Here is a 25,934-nt window from a genome sequence, read left to right as displayed (position 1 = left end):
GATAAAAGCATTTTAAAATGATATCGGATAATATCGACATCAGTTTTGGGCAAATATGCATGTTGCCTTCGAAGTGAATGAAGAAGCCTTCTGCCTTTGTACAAGGGCTGGTCACAGTTTAGCACAGCATTTATGCTTATTGACCATTAGATGTTTTTGAACTAAGATGCTTGGGATTTGTTATGTGAGCATTATCATTATTAAAGCATACAGAGGGCCTCACAACACAATTAGCCATAATATGTTAAGTTCACCACGGCATATATCGGTATCGGTTTGATATTGGTATCAGATTTTTGGAGTTGGACACTATCAGGATATCGGTTGAAAAGTCATTATCACTTTACACCAATAAAGGCCGCTCTATTGTTCCCAACTACCTTGTTCTTGTCAATCAACAAGCTACTAAAAGCAGAAGCTGCATTTTGTTGCAGTACAACTGGGCAAAACAAATGTTGTCTGCAGTTCACTTTTGGCAACATTTCCATCATTGTCTTTTATTTAGGGCCAGGGAAGGGGTGGCTGTTCAGCACTTTACATTTGTTCTCACCGATCTTGAGGGATGCCAACGCTTTGGTTTCTGTCGCCTCACCGGCAGTACCCAGACGTGCCTTTGCATTCTCAGGTATGACCGAGTCAAGTGAAGCACCCCTTTAAGTTCACCACTTAAAGTATGACACAGTTGTTGTTCTCACAGTCACCTTCCATGGTTTGAGGTTTTTTATAAATATCTTAATACCCTGGCTGACCACATCAAAAGGGAGCAGGTGAGTTTATAATAAAGTGGAGGCTGTTTTGTCCCAAATGTGACATATGTGAACCTTCTTTTCTGCTTAACAGACCAATGAGATGAAAGCGATACTCACTGCACTCTACAAGGAACCGATGCCACTGACTGCTGAATCTATCACACTGCAAATGGTAAATTTTATATAATATATATTATTAGTGTTGCCAACTGTGCCTTGAAAATGAAATAGTCCGATATTCAGACACAAAAGTATGCATCCCTTATTGAGCTTTCAAGGGACGCGCTTTGTCCCTTATTATCATCAAACTCGAAAATAGTGTCTTATTTGTAGAACCAACAAATATGCTTTACAAGATTATGCAGGGAAATTAATTCCCCAGCCTATACTGCTTTTTGACCAATGAGCTGACGGAACAATGACAATAAGAAATCCCACTCATCTTATTGGTCGAGGTACTGTCGCTAACGGTAGACAAGAGTGTGGGAGATCGGAGGTGAAAGCATGTTCAAAATGATGATCATTTGTTTTCCTGTTCTTCTCTGTGTACTCCATTTTCACTAATTGTCTTATATTTTTGTGTTCTGTAAAATTCATTATATTTGAAGTGATCATTTGTGAAAATGTTATTGCTGAGGAAACTTCGAACGCACCTAAATTCTAAAAAATAAAAAAATACCTGAGAGTTTGTATACAAATTTTTTTTTTAAGTATTTTAAAAAATGGCCCAAAACACATACACACCCACACACACATAAAGTTTCAGGACCTTAAAGTGCGTATGACACCAAAAAGCATGTTTATTTCTTATTTCACGAGACGTTTTATGCTCCTGAATTAAATGGACCGCTTGGATGTATGTATGTGGAAGCGATTGTTTTATATATCCAATTTTTGAATCCTGCGCCATGAAAATGAGTGACTTCCGGCTCGAGTCTCAGCTATAGGACGAATGCGAATGTGACGTCACCCAGGTCAGCATCTCACAATACAATATTGCTTTATAGCATGCAAATGGACTGTGGATTGAGCTGATTTTGCGGTTTAATTCGTTTATTTTTTGCATCACACCAGCCAAACAGCTGCCGGCTTTTGTAGCTGCACCAGGGAGAGGCGTGTGAGCCTTTTTGGGTTTCAGAAAGTTCCCATTCACCCCGAGATCTGCCAAAGCAAGTGTGCGACCACTGTGGGATCATTGGACTTATGAGGGAGTCAACATCATGTTTTGTATAATGTCAAATACTGGAATCATGGCACACGTTTTAATACGGAGGTGGTTTGCATTTCGTGGCCGACGACCGCGGATTGTGTTTACTCAGCTTATTGCCCTCTTCGTGTGCCTGGTGATCTGTCAATTTTTCCACCTCATCAGAAATTGCAACTTTGTGTTAAAAATGGCGGCAATTACAAAGCAAACACTATAAATTTTCTTTAATCAAAGAAATATTTACTTGCGTTTGATCATGGACGGACATGTAGAAAAGTTCTCTTCAGACACACCCTGCCTTGTTAGCTGCACACAACAACTGCACACCGCTCTCTGTTTACGTCTTCGGCGTGTTTTTAAGCATTAATTTACGCCATATTCGTGTTGTCCATGTGGCAGCTACGCGCTCCTCCGATATCGGCCGGTTCGTCCGGAAGTCATTTTCCAACTGCTTCCCCAGCAAACGAGATCTTCTGCCTGCAGCAGGGGAACAAGTCCGACGAGCTGTAACTTGCTCGCTGCTGGGCGGGTTGCTGATCGGCGAAGACAATCGACAACCCCGCCGCCGTGTGACATGATGAGTGATTTTTCGCTTCAAAAGCCGAGAATAGACTTTGAAACATCACTTGGTTCGGGTTAGCTTATTGGCTAGCTTTCACGCCTCCTAGTTTGTTTACGCTCTCCGAAGCCGGGGCAGGGAAATGACAAAAGCCGGACACCTCCGTGGCTTAAAATATAGTTTGGGAGGTGCAAGACGTGGACAGTTTTGACCATTGTGGAGTAATTTTGCCATGACGTACTGAATAAATGCATTTTTAATATTTCATATTCCATTTGGCACAAGTCTGTTATTTGTAAGGACCATACCATTTATTTAGCAATTGGGGAAAAATACTTCGATAAAAAGAATACCCTGTAAAAATATTGGAGTAGAGAGACTGAAACGATGACATTTTGCGGCTCTCTTCGTCGCATTTTCCTCGTTCTGAATAATTCCCCTTCAATGGGCTGAATTCTAAATCAAATGAAACCATGACCCTGCCGACGTCATCAACCTGTTGGGGACACTAGAGTCCTATAATGGCAGGCGTGGCTCACCGGCAGATTAATATAAGACTAATTTCTCGACATCTGCGCTTGCCCAAATTGTTGTATATAGTCGAATCGTCTCAAAATATGATTCTAATTCACATAATAATGCTATTAAAGACTTTTTTTTATCCGTTCGTAGGCACTTTAAGTGTTAAATTACACACTTTTAAATTTAGCAGGACAGATATAATTCTAGTATATTTTGTATTAAAATACATTGCCGTCAATTGTTTTTTCCATGTGCTTATATAACTCAAATATGTACCTAATGAATTCAGCTTTGAGTAAAATTATTATAATATTATAATTATGTATAATTAAAAAAAAAAATACTTCTTACATACAAAAAAATAAATAAAGGTTGACGATTATCGGGCTCAAATCCAGGCTCTACCAATAAGGTGTCAATTTTTAATTTTTTTTAGGGAGTTGGCAACTCTGTATATAATTATATACTGTAGAGAGTCACACATATATATGTAGACACATTATGCAATCGAACTACTGTGCAAGTTTACAGTATCTTTTGTCAAGATAAAACAGTTGCCACACTGTGTGCAATACAGAATATTCATACACTATCATGCTCTAACTTCATTCTGTCATCTATGAGTGAGGCTTATTCACTTCACACTTCACCATTCTCAGAAGTGTGTGATAAAAGCTTTTATCATTTGGATTTACACAAAAAAGTTTAACTACTTTTTTTTTAAATAACATTTTCTATTTAGACATGAGGAAAAGGTCATTTTAAAAACGTGTACGAGTGCCCTCTAGTGGCGTTCAAGTGTTGTTAACTTTCAAATCTAATTCACTGTAATTGTATTTCCCTTTTTTTTAAATACTGTATTTGATTTTAAGCATTTCTTTAAAATTAAATTGCAGTGATAAATTTTGTGTTTAACAAATGAATGAATGATTTCAGGCTTCCGTTTAGCATTTCTTCATAATAGAATGAAAAGAAGCAACAACCACAATAAATGAGAATAAATACAATGCAACATTCCACATACGTATTCACTAGTTTCTGCTAGGTAAAAAATCAATTCATGATTGCAGGGTGGCCATTTTTCCCCCAAAACAACCAATGCATAGAATTGTGGCCTGAAACTATACCACAGTTTTTTTTTCTTTTCCTACATTTTGCTATAATTCACCAACCCACTCATATTGTATTTTCCCAAAAGATTCCATACTTCGTTGCTCCTGACTCCAGAAGTCTCCCATCGATTCCTGAAAATGTAAGTAATTAGACATCCCAAAGACATGCATGGAAGGCTGATTGAACATCCTAAATTGTCCGTAGGTGTGAGTGTGTGCGTGAATCCTTGTTTGTCTTTGTGTGCCCTGCGAGTGACTGGCAACCAGTTCAGGGTGTACCGTGCCTCCTGCTAACTGGAATAGGCTCCAGCACCCCCACGACCTTCATGAGGACAAGAAGTTAAGAAGATGAATGAATGAATTAATGAATGAATATACTGTGCTGGTTAAAAGTATTGGCACCCCTGCAATTCTGTCAGATAATGCTCAATTTCTTCCAGAAAATGATTGCAATTACAAATGCTTTAGTAGTAATATCTTCATTTATTTTGCTTGCAATGAAAAAACACAAAAGAGAATGGAAAAAAGTTAAATCATTATCATTTTACACAAAAAAAATTCACAAAATGGGCCGGACAAAAGTACTGGCACCCTTTGAAAAATCATCAGGGTCCCCCCAGGATTGATAAATCTAAATTCAAGACTTTTAAGACCTTTTTTAATGTCATTTCAACTGAAAATTAATACTTTTCTCGCACCCATTATTTAGATAATATTGAATCATATTAAAAAAAAACATAAAGCACTGAACATCAAATTTAACCTCAATTACTAAGTGTGTTTGACAAAAGAATGAATGAATGACATTTACTGAAGATACAATTAAAACACATTTAAATTTAATGTCTTTTAGATTTTTTTTTTTCCCTGGATAAAATGGATTTGACACTATTTTTGTAAAGCAACTTCAGAAATTACATTTGCAAAACAACAGGTTTCCCTTTTAAGAGGACCTAGTAAAGGTGGTAGATTGGTGATTGTCAAGTTGGTCACCTTAACTCAGTGCTTCTCAATTATTTTCTGTTACGCCCCCCCAAGGAAGACGTAAATGTTTCGCGCCCCCCCCCCCCCCAACTCTCTGCCGCCACTGTAAATAGTATCATTCGTCTATATTACTATTATAATTACGCCTCAGCCTAACATTGTGTCCTTTTTTTTCTATTAAAGAAAAAAAGTAACATAGATCAACTTATAATAAAGTATAACTTTTTTAACATTGTGTTGCTTGTAACAGAAAAGACTTAACGCGCATCAATTTGCCTGAAGTTAAAAAAAAAAAAAAAAAAAAGTCACATCCAAACTGTAAAAATACACTCAAGGTACATTTTTGACCATTTGATACTGAAAAATAAAATGTAATAAAATCAGTAAATAATAACAAATTCAAATTGATTAGAAACATTTACTCTTGCCAACATGCCAAAAAATTTGACCGAAAAAAAAACAAAACTGAATAGAAGGCGGGAAAAAGGTCTTTGGACAGAAGGAAAGTTTTTATTTTCGCTGATTCACCACAGTGCTCACTGGTTTACTGATATAACACTGACAAAGCAGGACGATTGTGACAATTGGCAATATTCGGCACGTTATCGCTGAAAAACAATCAAGCGGCTTATCAATGAGATTGAGGTCTAATGTCTTTAAGTGGCGTCTTAACTGATTTGGCTTCTCCGCTATAATCATTTTTAGACTCAGTAAACAGTGGTCTTTCCTCATTTCCCACTATATTAAAAGTCAAAGGCAAACGGCCCGAAAAAAGCGCATTCTCGGCGGCCGAGGGAGAACCGTAGGTGAGGGCGGTGGTCGTGACGATCCCAAGCCGAAAACGGCACTTCTCGGCCGGACACGTGAGAACCGAAGAAGACAGTGGGTCGCTGCGTGAGTCCAGCTCTGCATGAGTCTCTTCCGTGTGCTATTGCTTACTTCAAAAATACTGCACGCACTTTGAAAATGAGAGCGCCACTGCCACCCACGGAGTGGATGTGCAAGTACACTTTATTCTAGTACGGCAAAAAAAAAAAAAAAAAAAAATCATGTTCCCCGAGGTCACTCGCGCCCCCCCGGCATCGCTCTGCGCCCCCCTGGGGGGGCGCACCCCACCATTTGAGAAGTACTGCCTTAACTGTAAAGTGCTTGGGAAAATCTTGCAATTGGCAGTGAAAGTTTAAAAAACAGCCACTAAATGGCAGTAGTTTACCATTAATTACCACAAAATAAAAAAGCTACACATGACCATTTCCCTTGGTAATTGTTTTTTTCTAATCACATTACAAGAAGTATACAAAACACATGTTAATCCTTTGTTAGCTATTGAAGACATTTCTTTTAATCAGATAGAGAAAATCCATACTCTTATTCAATCAAGAAAAACATTTAGAAGGTGTTTGACTATCACCTACATCAGACATGTCCAAAGTCCGGCCCAGGGGCCAAATGCGGCCCGTGGTCAAAATACATCCGGCCCCAGCCTCTGTCATAAAATCAATAACGTCTGGCCTGCACACAGACTTAATAACTTGGTCAGCAGTACTGCTACTAGCAAATGAAGTAGCTTACACACTAAATGCTGCGCCTCATTCACCCACTAAAAGGCAGCAGCACTCTAAGCAACATTACCCCGTGTGACCCTTTACTTCCAATTTTCTAAAATGGCGATAATCAACAACAACAACAACAAAAAAAGTGGACTGCGACGGCCGACGCTTCAAGGATAGGTGAAAATTGGACTTTTTCTTCAATAAAATACGCAACAACTGTGTCTGCCTCATTTGCAAAGAGACAGTCGCTGTTTTTAAAGAGTTCAGTGTGAGGCGATATTACCAAACAAGACACGCTGACATGTACGACAAGATTAAATGGCAGATACGCAGCGAGAAATTAGAGCAAATTGAAGCTGGTTTAATTTCATAGCAGCAATATTTCCCAAGAGCCCGAGAGTCAAAAGAGAACCCCACAAAGGCTAGTTGCGAGATAGTTTAAATTATTAATTTTAAAAAATCATAACGCAAATGTGATGCACAGGATGGCTTGCTAAAATTTGCTTAAATATATTGTTCTACGTACGTCAGCCAAGGTCGGCCCACCACATTTTTACCACACCAAATCTGGACCCCTTTGCCAAAAGTTTGGACACCCCTGACCTACATTATAATTTGCCTATCACCATGCCGTGTTATTCAGATACACGTTACCCCGCACTCGTTCAAATAATAGTGTCAACCGTGTTGTGTATCTGAGGGTGATGGTGGATCTACGACTCCGGTTTATCCATGCTAAGGCTAGTTCACCTGCCAATACCCCATTGAACATGGCTAACTCTTGAGTTAAAACTACGAAATTCACTTTCATTCGAAAGGCAAACCGTGCAGAAATACATTATTGCATCTAACACATTTTAATTGGAGAAATTGGCAACTTACTTTCAAATGTTAAGCAGGTCCCTACCTTCGCATGACCCATAAACTGCGACCCAAAGTATCTGGATGCGACTTTGTCGCCGATCCAATACCTCACATGCTGGTCCAACTGTTTGGACTTGGTTGTCTTGTTGAGGCTTTCGTCGAACAAAACAGCTAAGGCACAGGTGTCAAACCGATTCCAGAAAGGGCCAAGTGGGTGCTGGATTTTGTTCCAACCGATACCGTGCAGAGAGTTTAACCAATGAACTTCATACTGAAACAAGCAGCACCTGACAAAGTTTAACTGATTACACATGTAAAAGATCTGATTGGTGAAAAGGTGTCCTCTTCATTGGTTGGAAAGCAAACCTGCACCCACTTGGCCCTTTCTGGAATCGGTTTGACACCTGTGAGCTAAGGCATCTGAGCAGTTCCTTACGTTAGCACACAGTGCTGTGCGATTGCCTGCTGTTGTGATGTTGATGCTAATGATGCTAACAGCACGCACGCACGAGGTGCATTATGATTTGTAGTGCAGTGCATCGTAAAAATTCTACGCGTCATCTTCGTTATGGATTAAAAAAAAACAAAAAACTGCAAATGAAAACCACGGTGAAAAAATTCCAGACTTACGACTGCTAATTTAATAATTTTAATACCTTTTTAATACCTTTGATAATGGAAAACTAAATTCAATGCTTTTTTAATACTTTTAATAACCCGCGGGTACCCTGAATCATGTGATGCTTCTCTAATTTGTGTAATTAACAGCATCTGTTACTTATCTGTGGCACATAACAGGTCGTGGCAATAACTAAAACACACTTGCAGCCAGTTAAAATGGATTAAAGTTGACTCAACCTCTGTCCTGTGTCCTCGTGTGTACTACGTTGAGCATGGAGAAAAGAAAGAAGACCAAAGAACTATCTGAGGACTTGAGAAGCAAAATTGTGAGGAAGCATGTGCAATCTCAAGGCTACAAGTCCATCTCCAAAGACCTGAATGTTCCTGTGTCTACCGTGAGCAGTGTCATCACTGTAAAGTCCATGGCACTGTGGCTAACGTCCATAGATGTGAACGGAAAGGAAAAATTAACGAGAAATTTCAAAGAAAGATTGTGCGGATGGTGGATAAGGAACCTCGACTAACATCCAACCAAGTTCAAACTGTCCTGCAGTCCGAGGGTACAACAGTGTCGGCCCATACTATCCGTCGGAGTCTGAATGAAAAGGGACTATACGGAAGGATACCCAGGAAGACCCCCACTTCTGACCCAGACACATAAAAAAGACAGGCTGGAGTTTGCCAAAACTTAGCTGAAAAAGTCAAAAACGTTTTGGAAGATTGTTCTCTGGTCAGATGAGACAAAAGTAGAACTTTTTGGGAAAATGCATCAACATGGAGTTTACAGGGAAAAAAACAAGGCCTTCAAACAAAAGAACACTATCCCCACAGTCAAACATGGCAGAGATTCCCTGATGATTTGGGGTTGCTTTCCTGCCTCTGGCACTGGACTGCTTGACCGTGTGCATGGCATGATGAAGTCTGAAGACTACCAACAAATTTTGCAGCATAATATAGGGCCCAGTGTGAGAAAGCTGGGTCTCCCTCAGATGTCATGGGTCTTCCAGCAGGACAATGACCCAAAAAACACTTCAAAAAGCAGTAGAAAATGGTTTGAGAGAAAGCACTGGAGACTGGAGAAGAGTCCAGACCTCAATGCCATAGGTCACCTTTGGAGAGATCTGAAAATGGCAGTTTTGAGAAGGCACCCTTCAAATCTCAGAGGCCTGGAGCAGTTGACCAAAGAAGAATGGTCTAAAATTCCAGCAGAGCATTGTAAGAAACTCATTGACGTATACCGGAAGCGGTTGTTCGCAGTTATTTTGTCTAAAAGTTGTGCTACCAAGTATTAGGCTGAGGGTGCCAATACTTTCGTCCGGCCTATTTTTGGAGTTTTGTGTAAAATGATAATGATTTAATTTTTTTTCATTCTCTTTTTTGTTTTTTCCTTTCAAACAAAATAAATGAAGATATTACTACTAGGGCTGTCAAAATTATCGCGTTAACGAGCAGTAATTAATTTTTTAAATTAATCCCGTAAAAATATTTGACGCAATTAAAGCACAAATGCCCTGCTCAAACAGATTAAAATGACAGCACAGCATCATGTCCATTTGTTACTTGTGTTTTTTGGTGTTTTGTCACCCTCTGCTGGCGCTTGGGTGCAACTGATTTCATGGGTTTCAGCACCATGAGCATTGTGTAATTATTGACATCACCAATGCCGAGCTACTAGTTTATTTTTTTTGTTTGAAAATTTTACAAATTTTATTAAAACGAAAACATTAAGAGGGGTTTTAATATAAAATTTCTATAACTTGTACTAAAATTTATCTTTTAAGAACTACAAGTTTTTCTATCCATGGATCGCTTTAACAGAATGTTAATAATGGTAATGCCATCTTGCTGATTTATTGTTATAATAAAGAAATACAGTACTTATGTACCGTATGTTGAATGTATATATCCATCTGATGTCTTATCTTTCCATTCCAACAATAATTTACAGGAAAAATATGGCATATTTTATAGATGGTTTGAATTGCGATTAATTGCGATTAATTACGATTAATTAATTTTTAAGCTGTAATTAACTCGATTAAAATTTTTAATCATTTGACACCCCTAATTACTACCAAGGCATTTGTAATTGCAATAGTTTTCTGGGAGAAATTGAGCATTATCTGACAGAATTGCATGTGTGCCAATACTTTTGGCCAGCACTGTAGCATGCCTAGCAGGTTTTGTAACAGCTCTGTTGTGATTGTTTTGACGTTCCAGAGGAACTTGACAGAGCTGATTGTAGCAGTAGACGTTACGAACCTTCTGCAGCTCTACGCCAGCATGCTGTTTGAAAGACGCATCCTCATATTTGCCTGCAAATTAAGTACTGTATGTATTTCTTTTATAGTTTTAATGATAACAAATGTATCCACAAATTGTCTTCTACTGTTTTTAGCTGACATCTTGTGTACATGCACTTGGCGCTCTGTTATACCCAATGCACTGGCAGCACATCTTTATCCCAGTTTTGCCACCTCACCTTCTGGACTATTGCTGGTAAGTCTGTCCGTCAGTGGTCTGCATATCTACAAATTACATCTGATATCACCCATTACAGTGCACCAATGCCGTACCTTATCGGGGTTCACAGTAGTCTAGCTGAGGTAAGAAAATGTATAAAAACAAACGAATCTATGAACACACGTCGCTAATCACAGTGTGGGTTTGGCAGAAGGTGAGGAGTAGAGGGTTAGAAGAAGTTGTCGTTTTGAATGTGGATACTAACACATTGGAAAACCCCTTCAACGACCTTAAGAAGATACCTTCTGATGTGGTAACAGTGTTTTTGTCTGCATTGATTATTACTTGTGAAGGGATTTGAATGTCACAATTGTCAGTTTTTTCTGTCCTCAGGCATCCGAGCTGAAACTATGTTTGAAGCGTCAGGCAGTGTCGGCTGGTTGTGGGGTTTCGCAAGCTTTTCTCAAGGCCCAGTCTGCGCTGTTTGGAGGATACAAAGATGCTCTGCAGAATCAGAAGGTATGGTTTCTTCTTAACTTGGCGTGAAGTCAAATATCTTTGTTATTCATAATGTAATTTTATTAATGTCATTTTATTAAATCTTCAAGAGAATGTTCCAATTTGTACTTTTCAGTTTTTTTAACATCCCTTCGTGAACCCTGAGGAACATTTTGAAAAAAAAAAGTTTTAATCGGCATGAAAATCTAAAGTATGCATTAGGCACGTGCCAGCATGAGATTCTGATGGTATGATAACCTTTAGCCAAATATTACGGTATCACGGTATTGCAATTCCAGTTCTAAAATGTGTTACTTGGAGATATCTGGGTTGAAAAGAAAAATACCTGGAACATAAGTATAATGTTAAGTTAAAATAAATTTTAAAAATAACAAAAAGTAACTAAAATATTTTAAATAAAATTAAAATAAATGCAACCCTTTAGGTGAGGCTAAACCCATAGCTACAGCTCAACATTATTACCATCAGAACAAAAATAATTGAATTATTTTCCATAAAAAGCACATGTGTATGACTCATATTTTTTTTTACACGATACACACACTCTCTTTCTCAACAGACAGTTCCCAGAGAGAAAAAAAAAACACATTTCACCACCACTAGACACACTAAACACGCTGGAGTTAAGTCTCGTAGCTGGTGGGAAACATTCATGACAGTGTTTACTAACCTTTATTTATGTATAAATGCGAAATCGTATTGGATGTATTGCCTCCTCGGCAGTCACCCTCCGCAAACATGTTTTACATGTCGGTTGGCCCTCCTCCTCAAAGCCACGGCCGTCTAACGTTTCTGTAGCCGATGTATTCCCTTTTCAGCGATTTCGTTTTCTTCGATGGGGGGAAAAAATTCAGAAGTTTCACCTCATCCAGCCATCGTGTCACACAGCTGACTCACTGACAATGAACAACAACCACTGGGGGAGGGTTGAGCCTTGCAGCTATAAGCGAGGCATTTCTCCCTGCATTTTTTGGGACATAAAAAAATAGCTAATACCTTAGGGACGGTATGACGGAAATTTTTTCCAGTTTTGAAACCATGACGTTTTCATACCATGGTATACCTTGAAACCGGTAATTGGCACATGTCTAGTACGCATGCTGATGACAAAATCAAAATTGCAATCATTTTTTTTTCTAGTACGTCAAGTATTTTTTTTCGAAGCTTAACCTCCAGATGGGCCATATATGATGGCTGACTATTGTTAGATAATTAAATGAAAAAATCCTCAAGCTGAATGCCTCAAAAGAGCCATGAACTTCATTTTTTCAAATTAACTATAGTTGCGAAAATAAATGAACTCTATTAGGCTATATAAGCTGCACACAGACTACTTTTCGTTGTGTCAAAGTGTCATTTTGTCAGTGTTGTCCCATGAAAAGATATACTTAAATATCTGCAGAGATGCGAGGGGTGTACTCACTTTTGTGATACACTGTACGAGCATACAATTATACATAATTGCAGTAGCAGATCCTCAAAAATAAAGATACACGATAATATCGGTCACCGATAATTATCGGCCGATAATGGCAATTATGACGTCACACAGATAATCCAGATAATAAAAAAATTCAACCGATAATGCAATCCGATTATTATATACTTGATTTAGCCTCCAAATGTGCGCAACCAAAGAATTCAGCACGCCGCCTCCTCAACCCCTCCCCTCTCTGAAGCCCCTGAGGGAGGAGGGGTTGAGGAGGCGGAGTTACACGACAAGAAGTAGTTGAATATTATGGCGGCTGTTACTAAAAAAACAACGCTCTCGCCATCTGCGAAACATGTACCGTAGAAGTTCCAGGCAGAAAGAAAGCGTCCTCATTCAAAACGACTAACCCAGCAGCCGTTTAAAACTGCGTAACATAAAACTGCGTCACAAAGATTTATGGAACGAATACGAGGCTGCTGTTAGCGGGAATGCTAAGGCTATTGTAAACACAAGCTAAACTACGGGGCTTGTGACAATACAGAGTCGGGCTGTTTGGGGATGCAGCCCAAGGCGGGTGGTAAATTTGCATCTAAGGCTAAACACCGGCACGACTGTAGACCGATAGTCGGCAAGTAGCCGTCTTCCGACGGAGCCCGCCGCTCTGGCCGGTCCGGCAGGCCGCCTCGCCGTAGGCGGGGCAGGCCGGGCCGAGCCGAGCCCGATTTCCCGGCTTCGGGACCTCCGGCGAACACCCCGGTTTCTCGAGCGTTCCCCCACGGCGTGCGAGCAGAGCCAGGACCCGAATACGCCGCTGCGAACCAGTCGGGGCGGGCGGATTATCCGGTACGAACGTAGTTGCCGCCGCCGAGACGAGACACGATTTGTTTTTTTTACCGAAATGTTCCGAGAACCAAAGCCCTGGATAAAAAAATAATGCCGTTTATAGGACCACCATTCTTCATGAAAAAGTGATGTCCAGTAAGCAAACTTATCATGACGGCACAGTGGTTCAATGATAATTTAACATGGAGAAAACGAAGTCAGCCAGCCAATAATGCATGCAGTATGTAAAATGACGAGCGGTCAGATGACTTTGTAACGCTGCCTTTATTTTTGGCTTAACAAAACTCAGGCACAAAACAACACGCACGCGGATGCGAGCTCCAACTCTGTCCAAATAGTCCTGCCGTGTATCAGTTTAGCTGCTGTAAAGCAAATGTCGCGAAAGCCGCAAATGTAAACAAAGCGCTGCAGAATGGGTACATGACATCTCGCTCTTTTGAGTTAATCATTTTCACAGTGTGCAACAAAGCATATAACATTAGCAATCACTTTTCAAATTATTTAACTTATTTCTCTGATCAATTACAGTCACAGTGGATAATCAAATTCTTAAATCAACATTCTGTAGCCACAAATATTATTCAAAATCTTTCCTTCTTCCAAGTTTTTGTTTTTTTAGGATTAAGTATAATAATGTATTGCTTAAAACAAGGCTGTTAAGATTATTTTCAGCTAGCTAATTTTCTTCCAAGAAATCTGAGAGAAATACAATTGAAGCGATGGCAGATAATTTCACTTATTGTCAATAGATTTACACTTAAAACTGACTAGTTTTAAGGAGGTGTGTTTTGCAGCGTATTAATGTTATATATGTTAGGAATGGCTTACTTTTAAAGGCATTTTTGTGCAACTTAGGTATTTACTCTGTAAGTAATTGTTGCCAAAAGTTTACCATTACACAATGTTAGACAATCTGTCATTATTTAGATGTTTGAATTGAAGACTTGTTGATATTTTATGTTGAAAAAAAGAGCAATAAATTATATTTTTGCACAGTAATATTGTCTTTTGTGTGTACTTGAAATTTTTACATAAATCTTTTAATAGAATTATCGGCTTGACATTATCGGTTATCGGTTGGAATGAGGAGGAAATTATCGGTTATCGGTATCGGTTGAAAAATGTATTATCGTGCATCACTACTCAAAAGCATGACATGGTAGAGAAAAACTGAGATCCGTTTTGGATTCCACACTCCATAAGTAGAGAAAAAAAGGCTGTCAGATTTTATTTAATTAAAAAAAAAAAAAAGTGTTCCACGGTGATACTTAGCGATGTAACAATACATCAAAAAGGTGATATATTGCGATAGCTTGTAGCCCAAAAGATTTTCGTTATGCTCCCACCAAGAATCAATCCACTGATGAAAAAAAAGGTAACCAACAGGTTGTTACCAAAACCTTCCATTAGAATAGTGTCTACGTTAGCTCAATGACCAGAGGCGTAGCAAGGGTCCCTGGGAGCCCCAGGCAACATGGGGCCCTTCGAGCGTGTGAAAGTAAGGGGGACAGTTGGACTTGGAGCAATAGCATATTTAATAAAAGTACGTATAATAACGCCTCAGTCTCATAGAGCGCTTTTTACGACACTCAAAGTGCCCGGCTTCTACTACATTAGGACATAAAACTACAGTAACACCGCTGTCTTGCTTCCTTTTCTCCCCTTCTGCTTTTTTTTTCTTTCTTTTGTCGCTTCCAGAAGGATAACTTCTCTTCATTTTGGATATACGCCAATTAACAAAAAGCCAAATCGCCGCTCACTCTCACTCTGAGTCACGTGGATGTGTGGGGGTGGGGGTGGGGGTGGGGGGGGGGGGTAGCGCGAGTGAACGGGCCCCTTCAGGGAACTCTGACACATGAATTTCACTGGCACTGTCGCACTTGTCACTGCGACAGTGCAGTAAAGCTGCATTTGCTAAATCTGTTGGCCCTCTGGGGGCCCCCTGCTGGCTGGGGGCCCTAGGCAATTGCCTGGTTTGCCTAATGGGACGTGACGCCTCTGTCAATGACTCCCATTGACGGCGCTAAACGTCCAATTAATTTTGATTAGGATTTGACGTTTAACGCCATCCATGGCACTGAAACCAGAACATTACAGCCAGTCTTCTTTGGGCATTTACAGGTTACTTCCTATTGATCTTAAGTCATTGACTATTGATTTAGGGTCACAAGTCTTGAGTCAGTTCCTTTTCAATAACCCAAAATCAACAAGAAGTGACCTGTAAATTCCACAAAAGCAAAAGGAAGTCACCGAAAATCAACAGGAAGTGACGTGAAATGCCCCAAAATGAACTCTTGCTCGGGATTGGCTTTCACTGACAGCCACAGACATCCAATCAGTTTTAAGTGGGAGGGTGGCAGTGAATGAACATTTGTTCATTTGCTGCCATACCTCCCAGTTCAAATGGAAAGGATGTTTACTAGTGATTAACTAATTCCAATTCACAGCAGAAGGATGAATATAGTTTCTTTTTCTGTTTATTACTAGAATATCGTAGACTGATTTCCTGACCAGTGTATCAATAACTTGTATTGCCATATTGTGAAATCATTATCTTGAGCCTTGTATCACAAATCATATACATATAATCAAATCAAATCTTTTTTTTTTTCTTTTTTTTTTTTTTTTTTTTGCAGGGGGGTGAAATCTGCTTCAATAAGGATTTGTTTTTGGAGCACAAGTCACCCAGTATGAGGCAGTTTCTTCAAAGTGCCATTCATTTACAGTTTTTCAAGCAGGTACATATGCGTTTGCTGCTCTCTACTGGTCAGATAATCAAATTAGCCCTCATAGCGGTGGTGGGAATCCATCCATCCAGTCCAGGTCGGCAACCCAAAATGTTGGAAGAGCCATATTGGACCCCCCCAAAAAATAATATGTCTGGAGCCGCAAAAAAAAATAAAAGCCTTAAATAACCCTAATACAGTATTGAAGACAACACATGCTGTACGTATCTGTATTAGCTATATTAGCCTACTATCAAATTGACTAAGTCGGCTAAAAATACATAATAAGACTTCATGATTTAATGTTTATTTTCCCTGCAGTGCATCCAACGCATCACGTGACTTATCTGTTTGTATGATCATAGGCGGAGTTTGACTTTTGGGGCAGGGGGGCACAACATGTTGATGACCCCAAAATGCAGTGTCAGCAATAAAATTAACTTACAAGAATATTTAAAATAATAAGTTGACAATGAGTGTTTTTTGTCTCCCATCATTCTTGAGGGGAATTCTAAATCAGGCTGCTTAGGCAATACTTTTCGCCAAGATCGTTATCCATTGAATTTGGTACGCCCTCCGGTGTCGTGCCAATGTAGTTACCCCAGTCAAAAATTGGATCCCCTGGGCGGAGCCATATGGAGGTAGATTTGTGTCTTTATTATTCAATAAAAAAAAGTTGCTTTAATCAAAATATATATTTTCGACCCAAGAAAAGTCGCTTCAATCAAAAAAAAAAAAAAAAAAAATGTGTTCGAAAGCAAAAATACATTTGAAATTCAAAAAACTCCCCCCAAAAGAAAAAATGCATGTGACAGCTATTTTTCTTTGATATTTTTTTTTTTTTTTTTTGATTGAAGTAATGCTGATTTTTATTTGGGCCATATTATGATTAGGACATTTGTATCTAAATCGTTCAATCCCCCAAAAAGTTGCTTCAATCAAAAAATATATTTTTTCAATCAAAGAAAAAAAATCATTTTTAAAAATATTTTTTCTCTTATATATGTATTTTAAATTATATGCAAAGCAAACGACTAAGGTGCTCGAAAAATATTTTTTACCCATTATAAAAATGTTTTTTTGTTCATTTCCTTCATTTTTGTTGCAGTTTTATTGCTTTACAACTTTATATATAGATATATATATATTATATATAAAAGAAAGTCAATTACATGCAATGACACTTTTCGGCCACCAGGGGGGGGGCCTGCCCCTCCCCTTAAAATCCGCTTATGTGTATGAGTTTAACCTCATTACAATATTAATGAATTGTTTCATTGCCTTAATGAAATTCTAGAAATGCAATTAAGAAATCCAATTTTTTATGTCATTTTTATTTTGAGGTTTCGAAAAACAACAAAATGGAATGTGCGTATCGGTTTTGTTTTTGAAGTCTGCAAATAGGTGTTCTGATATGTCGATAAATGTCTCCTTCATGTACTCACCATCTGTGAACTGTTTTCCACGCTTCATTATCTCCCGGGTTGAAACAAAACATGCAGCAGTAGTGGAGCTTGGCGATGCAATCCACTTCTTAAATCTATTTTTGCGCTCCTCTAAGTTCTTCAGAAGTAAAGGAACCGCACATTTTCTCTCACTCCCAACTGGGTACTCGGCTGCCGGTTTGTTTACAATAGCCACCTGCCTGGCATCACACCCTGCTGATAGAATGGCGCAAATCTTCCTTGACAGAAATGTTGAAATTTAATATTTATTCAACTCATTTTTACAGCATTGGAAAATGTTAAGAATGTTTGTCTTTTTTGTCTTTCTACAGAAACCATATCAAAACAAAAAATATATTTCCCTCAACCATTTTTTTCCATTTTCAAACATTTTTGAAAATGCTCCAGGGAGCCACTAGGGCAGCGATAAAGAGCCGCATGTGGCTTTCATAACACGGGTTGCCGACCCACGATACAGTCCATTCATCTGTATCTGGTTGTTGTTACCTTGTACAGTGACTTATTTTGTTAGATCCATATGAATCTTAAACGAAGAAAGACCACTGAAATCTTTTAAATGACATTTATTTGAATTTTGTGAAATATTTTTTAGTTTATTGATGGACGCCTAGACATTCTGAAAACAGGGAAAGTACCAGGAGATCTCTTTGAGGAGGAAATCCTTAATTGCGAAACAACAGGTAAAGAACACTGTGGTAGTATACAGTAATTCTGAACAGTGGAATTTTCACTTACGGTATTTCCGTGTTGGTCATTTTCTTTGCAGGGAAGAATAAATCTTATCAGCAACTGGTTGGTAATTTAAAGGTAAGTTATAAGTTAGTTGCAACAAGAAACTATTTTTCCACCGTTCAGGATGTTGTTGTGTCTTTAATAGAAAGGGGGAGGGGCATTGATCCTCAACATGAAGTCCAAAACAAATATCCGGGTGAGTGTAAGCTGAAGAGTGTTTATTTAGAGGAGCATTTGCTATAACTGTTTATATAGATGAACAATTTTTGTGTTTTCCAGACCAAAGGTATAAAAAGCAGGCTGAAAAATAAGGTGAGTAGTGTGATGGTTGCAGTAATACATAACGCTACATTTAGGGCACTTACACATTAATATGGGCATGTGTGTGTAAGGCAGGCCTTGAATGAAACACATGCCATTCAAAGAGGTGAATCTGTGTCATACCATTGTGCTCAGTCCGACTGCCTGCAAAATCGTCTGCCAATCACACGTCACTATGGAATGGTAACAACCATAAAATTACCTACAACATCGAGGCCCGTCTAGAAAAAGACGTTTGATATACCGTATTGGCCCGAATATAAGACGGCCCCCTCTTTCTCAAGACTCAAGTTTGAAAAAAGACTTTTTGAACACCAAATTCATTTGTATACAGAAAATTACAGTACATCCGTAACAAATGAGTATAACAATATATTTGAGAGAAAAAGCATGTTATTTTGCCTCATTCAAATCTTAATAGCTGAACATTTAAATATGTAAACTAAAGTGCACTCACAATCGTAAATGAATGGCTTCATGTTTTTTAAATGTAAATAAACTAGGGCTGTCAAACGATTAAAATTTTTAATCGAGTTAATGACAGCTTAAAAATTAATTAATCGTAATCAATCGCAATTCAAACCATTTATAAAATATGCCATTTCTCTGTAAATTATTGTTGGAATGGGAAGATAAGACACAAGACGGATATATACATTCAACATACGGTACATAAGTACTGTATTTGTTTATTAAGACAATAAATCAACAAGATGGCATTAACATTATTAACATTCTCTTAAAGCGATCCATGGATAGAAAGACTTGCTGTTCTTAAAAGATATATGTTAGTACAAGTGATAGAAATTTTATATTAAAACCCTTCTTAATGTTTTCATTTTATTAAAATTAAAAAAAAAAAAAATTAAATCAAAAAATAAACTAGTAGCTCACCATTGTTGATGTCAATAATTACACCATGCTCACTCATGGTACTAATCCAGTGCTTCTCAATTATTTTCTGTTACGCCCCCCCCCAAGCAAGACGTAAATGTTTCGCGCCCCCCCAAACTCTCTGCCGCCACTGTAAATAGTATTATTTGTCTATAAAATTACTATTATAAATACGCATCTGCCTAACATTGTGTCCTTTTTTTCTAATAAAGAAAAAAAGTAACAGATCAACTTATAATAAAGTATAACTTTATTAACGTTGTTTTGTTTGTAACAGAGAAGACTTGACGTGCATCAATTTGCCTGAATTAAAAAAAAAAAAAAAGTCACATTCAAACTGTAAAAATACACTCAAGGTACATTTTTGACCATTTGATACAGAAAAATAAAATGTAATAAAATCCGTAAATAATAACAAATTCAAATTGATTACAAACATTTACTCATGAGGACAATATGCCAAAAAATTTGACCGAAAAAACAAAAATGAATAAAGGAAAAAAAGAGTGTCCTTGGACAGAAGGACAGTTTTTATTTTTGCTGCTCACACTCAGTATTACCTCCTTTGCAATGGTGTGGAGTCATTTTGCAATGAGCATGCTAAGAATGCTCACTGGTGTACTGATATAACACTGACAAACCAGGACTATTGTTGGCAATATTCGGCACGTTTTCGCTGAAAAACAATCAAGCGGCTTATCAATGAGATTGGGGTCGAATGTCTTTAAGTGGCGTCTTAATTGATTTGGCTTCTGGCAGTCCGCTATAATTATTTTCAGACACAGTAAACAGTAGTCTTTCCTCATCACCCCACTGTATTAAAAGTCAAAGCTAAAAGGCAAACGGCACGAAAAAAGCGCATTCTCGGCGGCCGATGTAGAACCGTAGGTGAGGGCGGTCGTCGTGACGATCCCAAGCCGAAAATGGCACTTCTCGGGCGGCGACGTGAGAACCGGAAAAGACAGTGGGTCGCTGCGTGAGTGAGTCCGGTCGGAAAACGGCTTTCGAAAACGGCGGCAGCGCACTGCTCTTCATATCTGTTTTCTGTGTGCTGAGTGCTCTTCCTTAGTTCAAAAATACTGCACGCACTCTGAAAATGAGAGCGCCACTGCCAACCACTGAGTGGATGTGCAAGTACACTTTATTCCAGTCCGGCAAAAAAAAAAAAAAAAGAAAAAAGCATGTTCCCCGAGGACACATGCGCCCCCCCTGGCATCGCTCTGCGCCCCCCCAGGGGGGCGCGCCCCACTATTTGAGAAGTACTGTACTAACCCATAAAATCAGTTGAACCCAAACGCCAGCAGAGGGCGCCAAAGACCAAAAAACAAGTAACAAGGTGAAGTTACACTGTACTGTCATTTTAATCTGTTTGAGCGGGGCATGTGCGTTAATTGCGTCAAATATTTTAACGTGCTTAATTTGAAAAATTAATTACCGCCCGTTAACGCCATAATTTTGACAGCCCTAAAATAAACCAATCTGTTGTGATAAAACAACAAAATTGCAACAACTGCATTAACCATCAAAGTGAAGTCTAACTGTAACTGTAGTCTTGAAACAAATCTGAATAAGGAAAAACAATGCAATAAAATAATGCAAACTGGTTAAACTTGAGAGTAGCTGAGATCTGTCATGACAGAACATCGCTTCAATTATACCTGGCACCATCTAGCATCGTGAATGGGGAGAGTAGCTGAGATCTTTCATGACAGAACATCACTTCAATGATATGTGGCGCCATCTAGCGTCGTACATGGGTATGATGTCTAGACCGCGAATATAAGACGACCCCCTCTTTTTTAGTCTTATTTCAATGCAAAAAACACAGTCTTATATTCGGGCCAATACGGTACTTCAGTGTGTTTTGCACTTTTGTCACTACTTGTTCTTCTGTTATGGTTTCTTTTTGTTTTTATGGGGCTGGTGATCACTTTACATCCACGTGATACATCAGCCTCGTCCCCGTCGGCCTGGTCACCAACTTAGTGGCACTCGAGGCAAGAGTACCACGACAGGTGGAGATACATGGAACAGGTGAGATAAATACATCTGTGGACATGTATCGACCCATATGTCAATTCATTCATTTATTCACATGTTCATCAAGTATGAGTAGACAAAAATTCCACTCACGCTGCCAAATTTTAGTTCACTTCAGCTTCACCTCAATGCAACCTTTAAAAACTGAAGCATATTAATTTTACACATCTTTTTTTCGTGCTTTTGTGTCAAGTGAAACATCTGAGCAAGTGGTCAAACTTGAAAAGGATAAAGAGCAGGAGGAGGAAGAGTCAATGCTATGTGATCTGGAGGAAATGGATCTTCTAGGAGAGATCTTTGACACGCTCAGCACTCGCAGCTCACTTGACCGCGGCTTGTTGTATGGCACACGTAGCCTAGATCTGTTTGGCCCAGACAGTGATGACTATATTACAAAGGTAAGAACTTAAATTTGACAGATATGAGCAAATGTGAAATTTATATCACTTGCACATTGTCAGTCAGTCTTTTTGTCTTTGTTATAGTTCTTCCAGATCCCTTTTTTTTTTAGTGCCGCAAGTAGACACGTGTTGATTAGTTGGTTTTAAGTTATACCTTGGTTTGAACACGTCACGGTTTCAAAACCTATAAAATTTTCTGTTATACCTTTAATATTAGCTACAAGACCCAAAAATGCAGGTAGAAATCCCTTGCTTGCTGCTGCAGGGCTCACCCCTTCCTCTCTGGTTGTTGCTTAGTGAGTCAGCTGTAGCCTGGCTCTGCCAGACTATTCTCCCTGTATTTTTCAAACACTGAGAGAAATAGTCTGGAACCCCTCCCATTAACGGCCTTTTCGAGCAGATACAAAATCAATCGACAAATCAGATTCGTTTATTTGCGTCACGTGTTCTTCACAAGCAACGTCACTCTTGCGCGTCGACAGTCGTCCCTTCAGCAACACAGACGGTGAACGGCAGAGCCGAGAATATGTTCCAATCCACGGTAAAATCAGTTTTAAATGACCAAAAACACATCGACACGAGTCACTGACAACAATCTGTCTCGCGCTAGCCATGTCGAATAAACTCCGCTCTCTTCGTATGTTTACTTCCGCGCGCAAGTCCGTCATCCTGAAGTCGCCATTTTTCTAACGTCACGTCTGCCCGTCGCTGATTGGTCCACTCCGCTGTCTGTATGCTGTGGCTTGCTCCGCCCTGGAAATTGTTTCCGTGGGAAGGGTGGCCAGACTCAATAGCTGGAACAGCGTTGAGTCTGGTGTACCAGGCTAAGTCAGCTGTGCTAAACGATGGCTGGAGGAGGTGAAACACCTGAATTTTTCCCCCATCGGAGAAAACAAAGTCGCTGGTATGGGAATATTTTGGCTACAGAAAAGTTACAGATGGCCACGACTGGGGGGAGGAGGGCCAACTGACATGTAAAACATGTTTGCAGAGGTTGGCTGCCAGAGGAGGCAATACCTCCAATATGATTTAGCATTTACGTGAACACTACCCGTCACTTTATACAAAATTAACAGTTAGTAAAAGCTGTAATGAACGTTTCCAACCAGCTACGAGTGTTAATTCCAGCGTGTTTAGTGTGTCTAGCTGTGGTAAAGCAATACTATAATGTAAGCTTGTTTATGAGGCACATAATTTGGCTAATTAGCATGCCAAGATGGCTAACTAGTTTCATCTCTTAACATTAGCGTACTTTTGTTTAAGACTTCCACCATTATTAACCCATTTACTCCCAGCCATTTTCACCGGAGCAAGGCCTGTCGCTCCCGGCTGTTTTACTGGATTTGGACTGATTTTGCAAGACCCACAGAAAATTCGATTCTATTGCTATATAAAAATGGAACCCACCAAAAGAAAGATTAGATTCTGTTCTTTCAGCAGAAAAAAAGAGTAAGTTCATATCTTTTTCCATTCTTTAGAAATCAGCATTAAAAAAATAGCTTAGTTTGAGCAATTTTCCAATTTCTGATGAAAAAAACGGTGAAAATTAGCTTTTTGTAAACGGATACATTTCAATCATAACTTTTGACTTTAACACAGCTATTTTTTGCTTTAGTTACATCCCAAACATCTGAATAATGTTTTACAAAATAACTTTTTACATAATTTAATAATTAAACAATTTATATATTATTTATTTATATACATTATACATATAAATTATGAATAATAAATAAATTAAATTAAATTAATAAATAACTTTATATATATATATATATATATATACAGTATATATATTATATATAATAACTAGGCCTGCAAGCAGGACTGAACGGGCCCTCGCAATCTAGCGCAACTCGGACGTCATGCAACTCGGACAGTGTGCAGGTCAGGGTGGTGGCAGATCGTCCTCTCTAATCATCTCATTAGAACCTAACATGCGCGAAAGTTGCCTCTTTACATTCACACACCTAAGAGATAAAAACCCCTATTGGACAGAGGACTACAAAAAAGGAGCGAATAAAGGGTCATCACAGCAACAGACAGAGACATGTGGACATGGGCCGTAAAATAAGTATTTTAAAAGGTCTTGAAACTACAATGACCAACCTGAAAAGAACTGGACATATATTTTAAAAAATGAGTGACTTTCTATTGCCACTAGTTGGCGCTGTAGGGTTGATGCAAATGACCCCTACAGGACCCTAGTGTTGTATCGGTCGCGAACGATTCGTTCTTTTTGAACGAATTGTTTGGGTGAACGAGACCGAACTAATCACCATCTGCACTGATTCGTTCTATGAAGTTGGTGCTTGTTCACTGCGTGGGAGGGCGTTGAGCAAGCGGCAGCGTCTTCTGACATCGCACACGACCAATCAGACGCCAGCCTCATCGCAGGCAGGGGAGGGACCGGAAACAGAATCAGGGCGTATGTCACTCACTTCCACGTGTGGCCAATGAGCAGCCAGCGTGCAGGCAGGGGGGCAAGACTGAGTTTTGTCACTTCCCGTTCAGTGACTCGGTCCTCTGGTTCCTGACCTAGCTTGCTGCTAACTTGTCTTTCCAGTAATGACTATGCGGTGAACGAATCAAAAAATGAAAGGAAATGACTTTGTCACATATTTGTTAACGTGGAGCCTATCAAATGCAGCTCAAAAAGACAAAAACACCACACAAATCTAGCGAGCATGGTTTAGTGTACTACTTTTCTCAACAGACTCGCGAATACCTATTACGACATACTATCAAATTTACAGTAATTTAAAACACGGGTAGCTACGAAGCAAGCAAAAGCTGAGCTGCGGTCGCGTGACGGCAATGAAGGGGGCAAAGAACTGTCACTATATGGAGGCTTCATGGCAGCGATATTTACCTCATATGTGCACAGAAAAAAAGAATATTTAGTATGATCACCATAATACTGATTTACAATGAAACGGTATATACATGTCCATTTTTTCCAAGTGTTTTATTATTTTTTTTTTTCGTGTCAGGTGTTGGTTGGTTTGACAAATTATGTCAATCCGTCCATCATGTGCTACTCAAGCGCCCCAAAACAACGCACATGGACACGGGAGATGTCGCAATATGTCTACATTTTTCTTAACAGACTAATGAGAGTAGAAAGGCGATATCGTAAAGAGCAAACAATTATTTCTCGTCAGCATTTGACGATCTGAGATGCGGGGACGACAGGGGAGCTGACCGGATTATTTTATTTACTAATACCAGTGCAAAAATTCAATCCGATCACCATAATACTGATTTGCAATGAAACTGTATATACATGTCAATTTTTTCCGAGTGTTTTATTTTTTTTTTTCGTGTCAGAGCGTGTCGGTTGGTTTGACAAGTTATGTCAATCCGTCCATCATGCGCTACTCAAGCGCCCCAAAACAACGCACACGGACACGGGAGATGTCGCAATATGTCTACATTTTTCTTAACAGACTAATGAGGGTAGAAAGGCGACATCGTAAAGAGCAAGCAATCATTTCTCGTCAGCATTTGACGAGCTGAGATGCGGGGACGACAGGGGAGTTGACCGGATTATTTTATTTATTAATACCAGTGCAAAAATTCAATACGATCATCTTTATACTGATTTGCAATTAAACTCAAATATCAAAATGTAGTATTGTCTTTATTTCAGAGCAGCACATTCGACAACTAGCTATTTACACTTATAGTTTTAACAATAGAGACTAAAAATAATAGTGATGAGCATAAAAACAAAAATACAACAGAGCGAGAGGTAAATATGATGTGTTGGTCGTTCCATATTTATAAATTAAACTTTCGATTTATTTTTATTTTCGTGACAGCAAGCATGCTGCGTTAAATGTGATCAAGAACATGCTAAAGAAAGTCCGTGCGCCCCCGACCCCAACCCCCCGCTCCCCCCACAAAAGGAAAATGTTTAACCG

At 39.0% G+C, this 25,934-nt stretch overlaps 1 protein-coding gene across 6 annotated transcripts in view; it reads left to right on the top strand.

The window, feature by feature from the left end:
• Window positions 1-25,934, top strand: part of dennd1c (DENN domain containing 1C) — a 62,919-nt gene that overhangs the window by 4,474 nt on the left and 32,511 nt on the right. For 2 of the 6 annotated variants that reach the window (XM_057844541.1, XM_057844536.1), the window contains exons 5-21: window positions 506-625; window positions 698-767; window positions 841-921; window positions 4,236-4,289; window positions 10,392-10,502; window positions 10,570-10,670; window positions 10,732-10,777; window positions 10,846-10,947; window positions 11,028-11,153; window positions 16,065-16,166; window positions 18,213-18,300; window positions 18,387-18,427; window positions 18,498-18,548; window positions 18,608-18,664; window positions 18,749-18,856; window positions 21,522-21,601; window positions 21,801-22,005. In XM_057844541.1, the coding sequence (XP_057700524.1) occupies window positions 506-625; window positions 698-767; window positions 841-921; window positions 4,236-4,289; window positions 10,392-10,502; window positions 10,570-10,670; window positions 10,732-10,777; window positions 10,846-10,947; window positions 11,028-11,153; window positions 16,065-16,166; window positions 18,213-18,300; window positions 18,387-18,427; window positions 18,498-18,548; window positions 18,608-18,664; window positions 18,749-18,856; window positions 21,522-21,601; window positions 21,801-22,005 (1,543 nt within the window). The remainder of the gene's footprint in view (window positions 1-505; window positions 626-697; window positions 768-840; window positions 922-4,235; window positions 4,290-10,391; window positions 10,503-10,569; window positions 10,671-10,731; window positions 10,778-10,845; window positions 10,948-11,027; window positions 11,154-16,064; window positions 16,167-18,212; window positions 18,301-18,386; window positions 18,428-18,497; window positions 18,549-18,607; window positions 18,665-18,748; window positions 18,857-21,521; window positions 21,602-21,800; window positions 22,006-25,934) is intronic. The other 4 variants (XM_057844537.1, XM_057844539.1, XM_057844538.1 and 1 more) reach the window with 4 other exon arrangements.

This window comes from Corythoichthys intestinalis, chromosome 8, assembly GCF_030265065.1.
Source record: "Corythoichthys intestinalis isolate RoL2023-P3 chromosome 8, ASM3026506v1, whole genome shotgun sequence".
NCBI lineage: Eukaryota > Metazoa > Chordata > Actinopteri > Syngnathiformes > Syngnathidae > Corythoichthys > Corythoichthys intestinalis.
The sequence above is the reverse complement of the archived record's forward strand: the minus strand, read 5'-3'. Positions and strand labels throughout refer to the sequence as shown.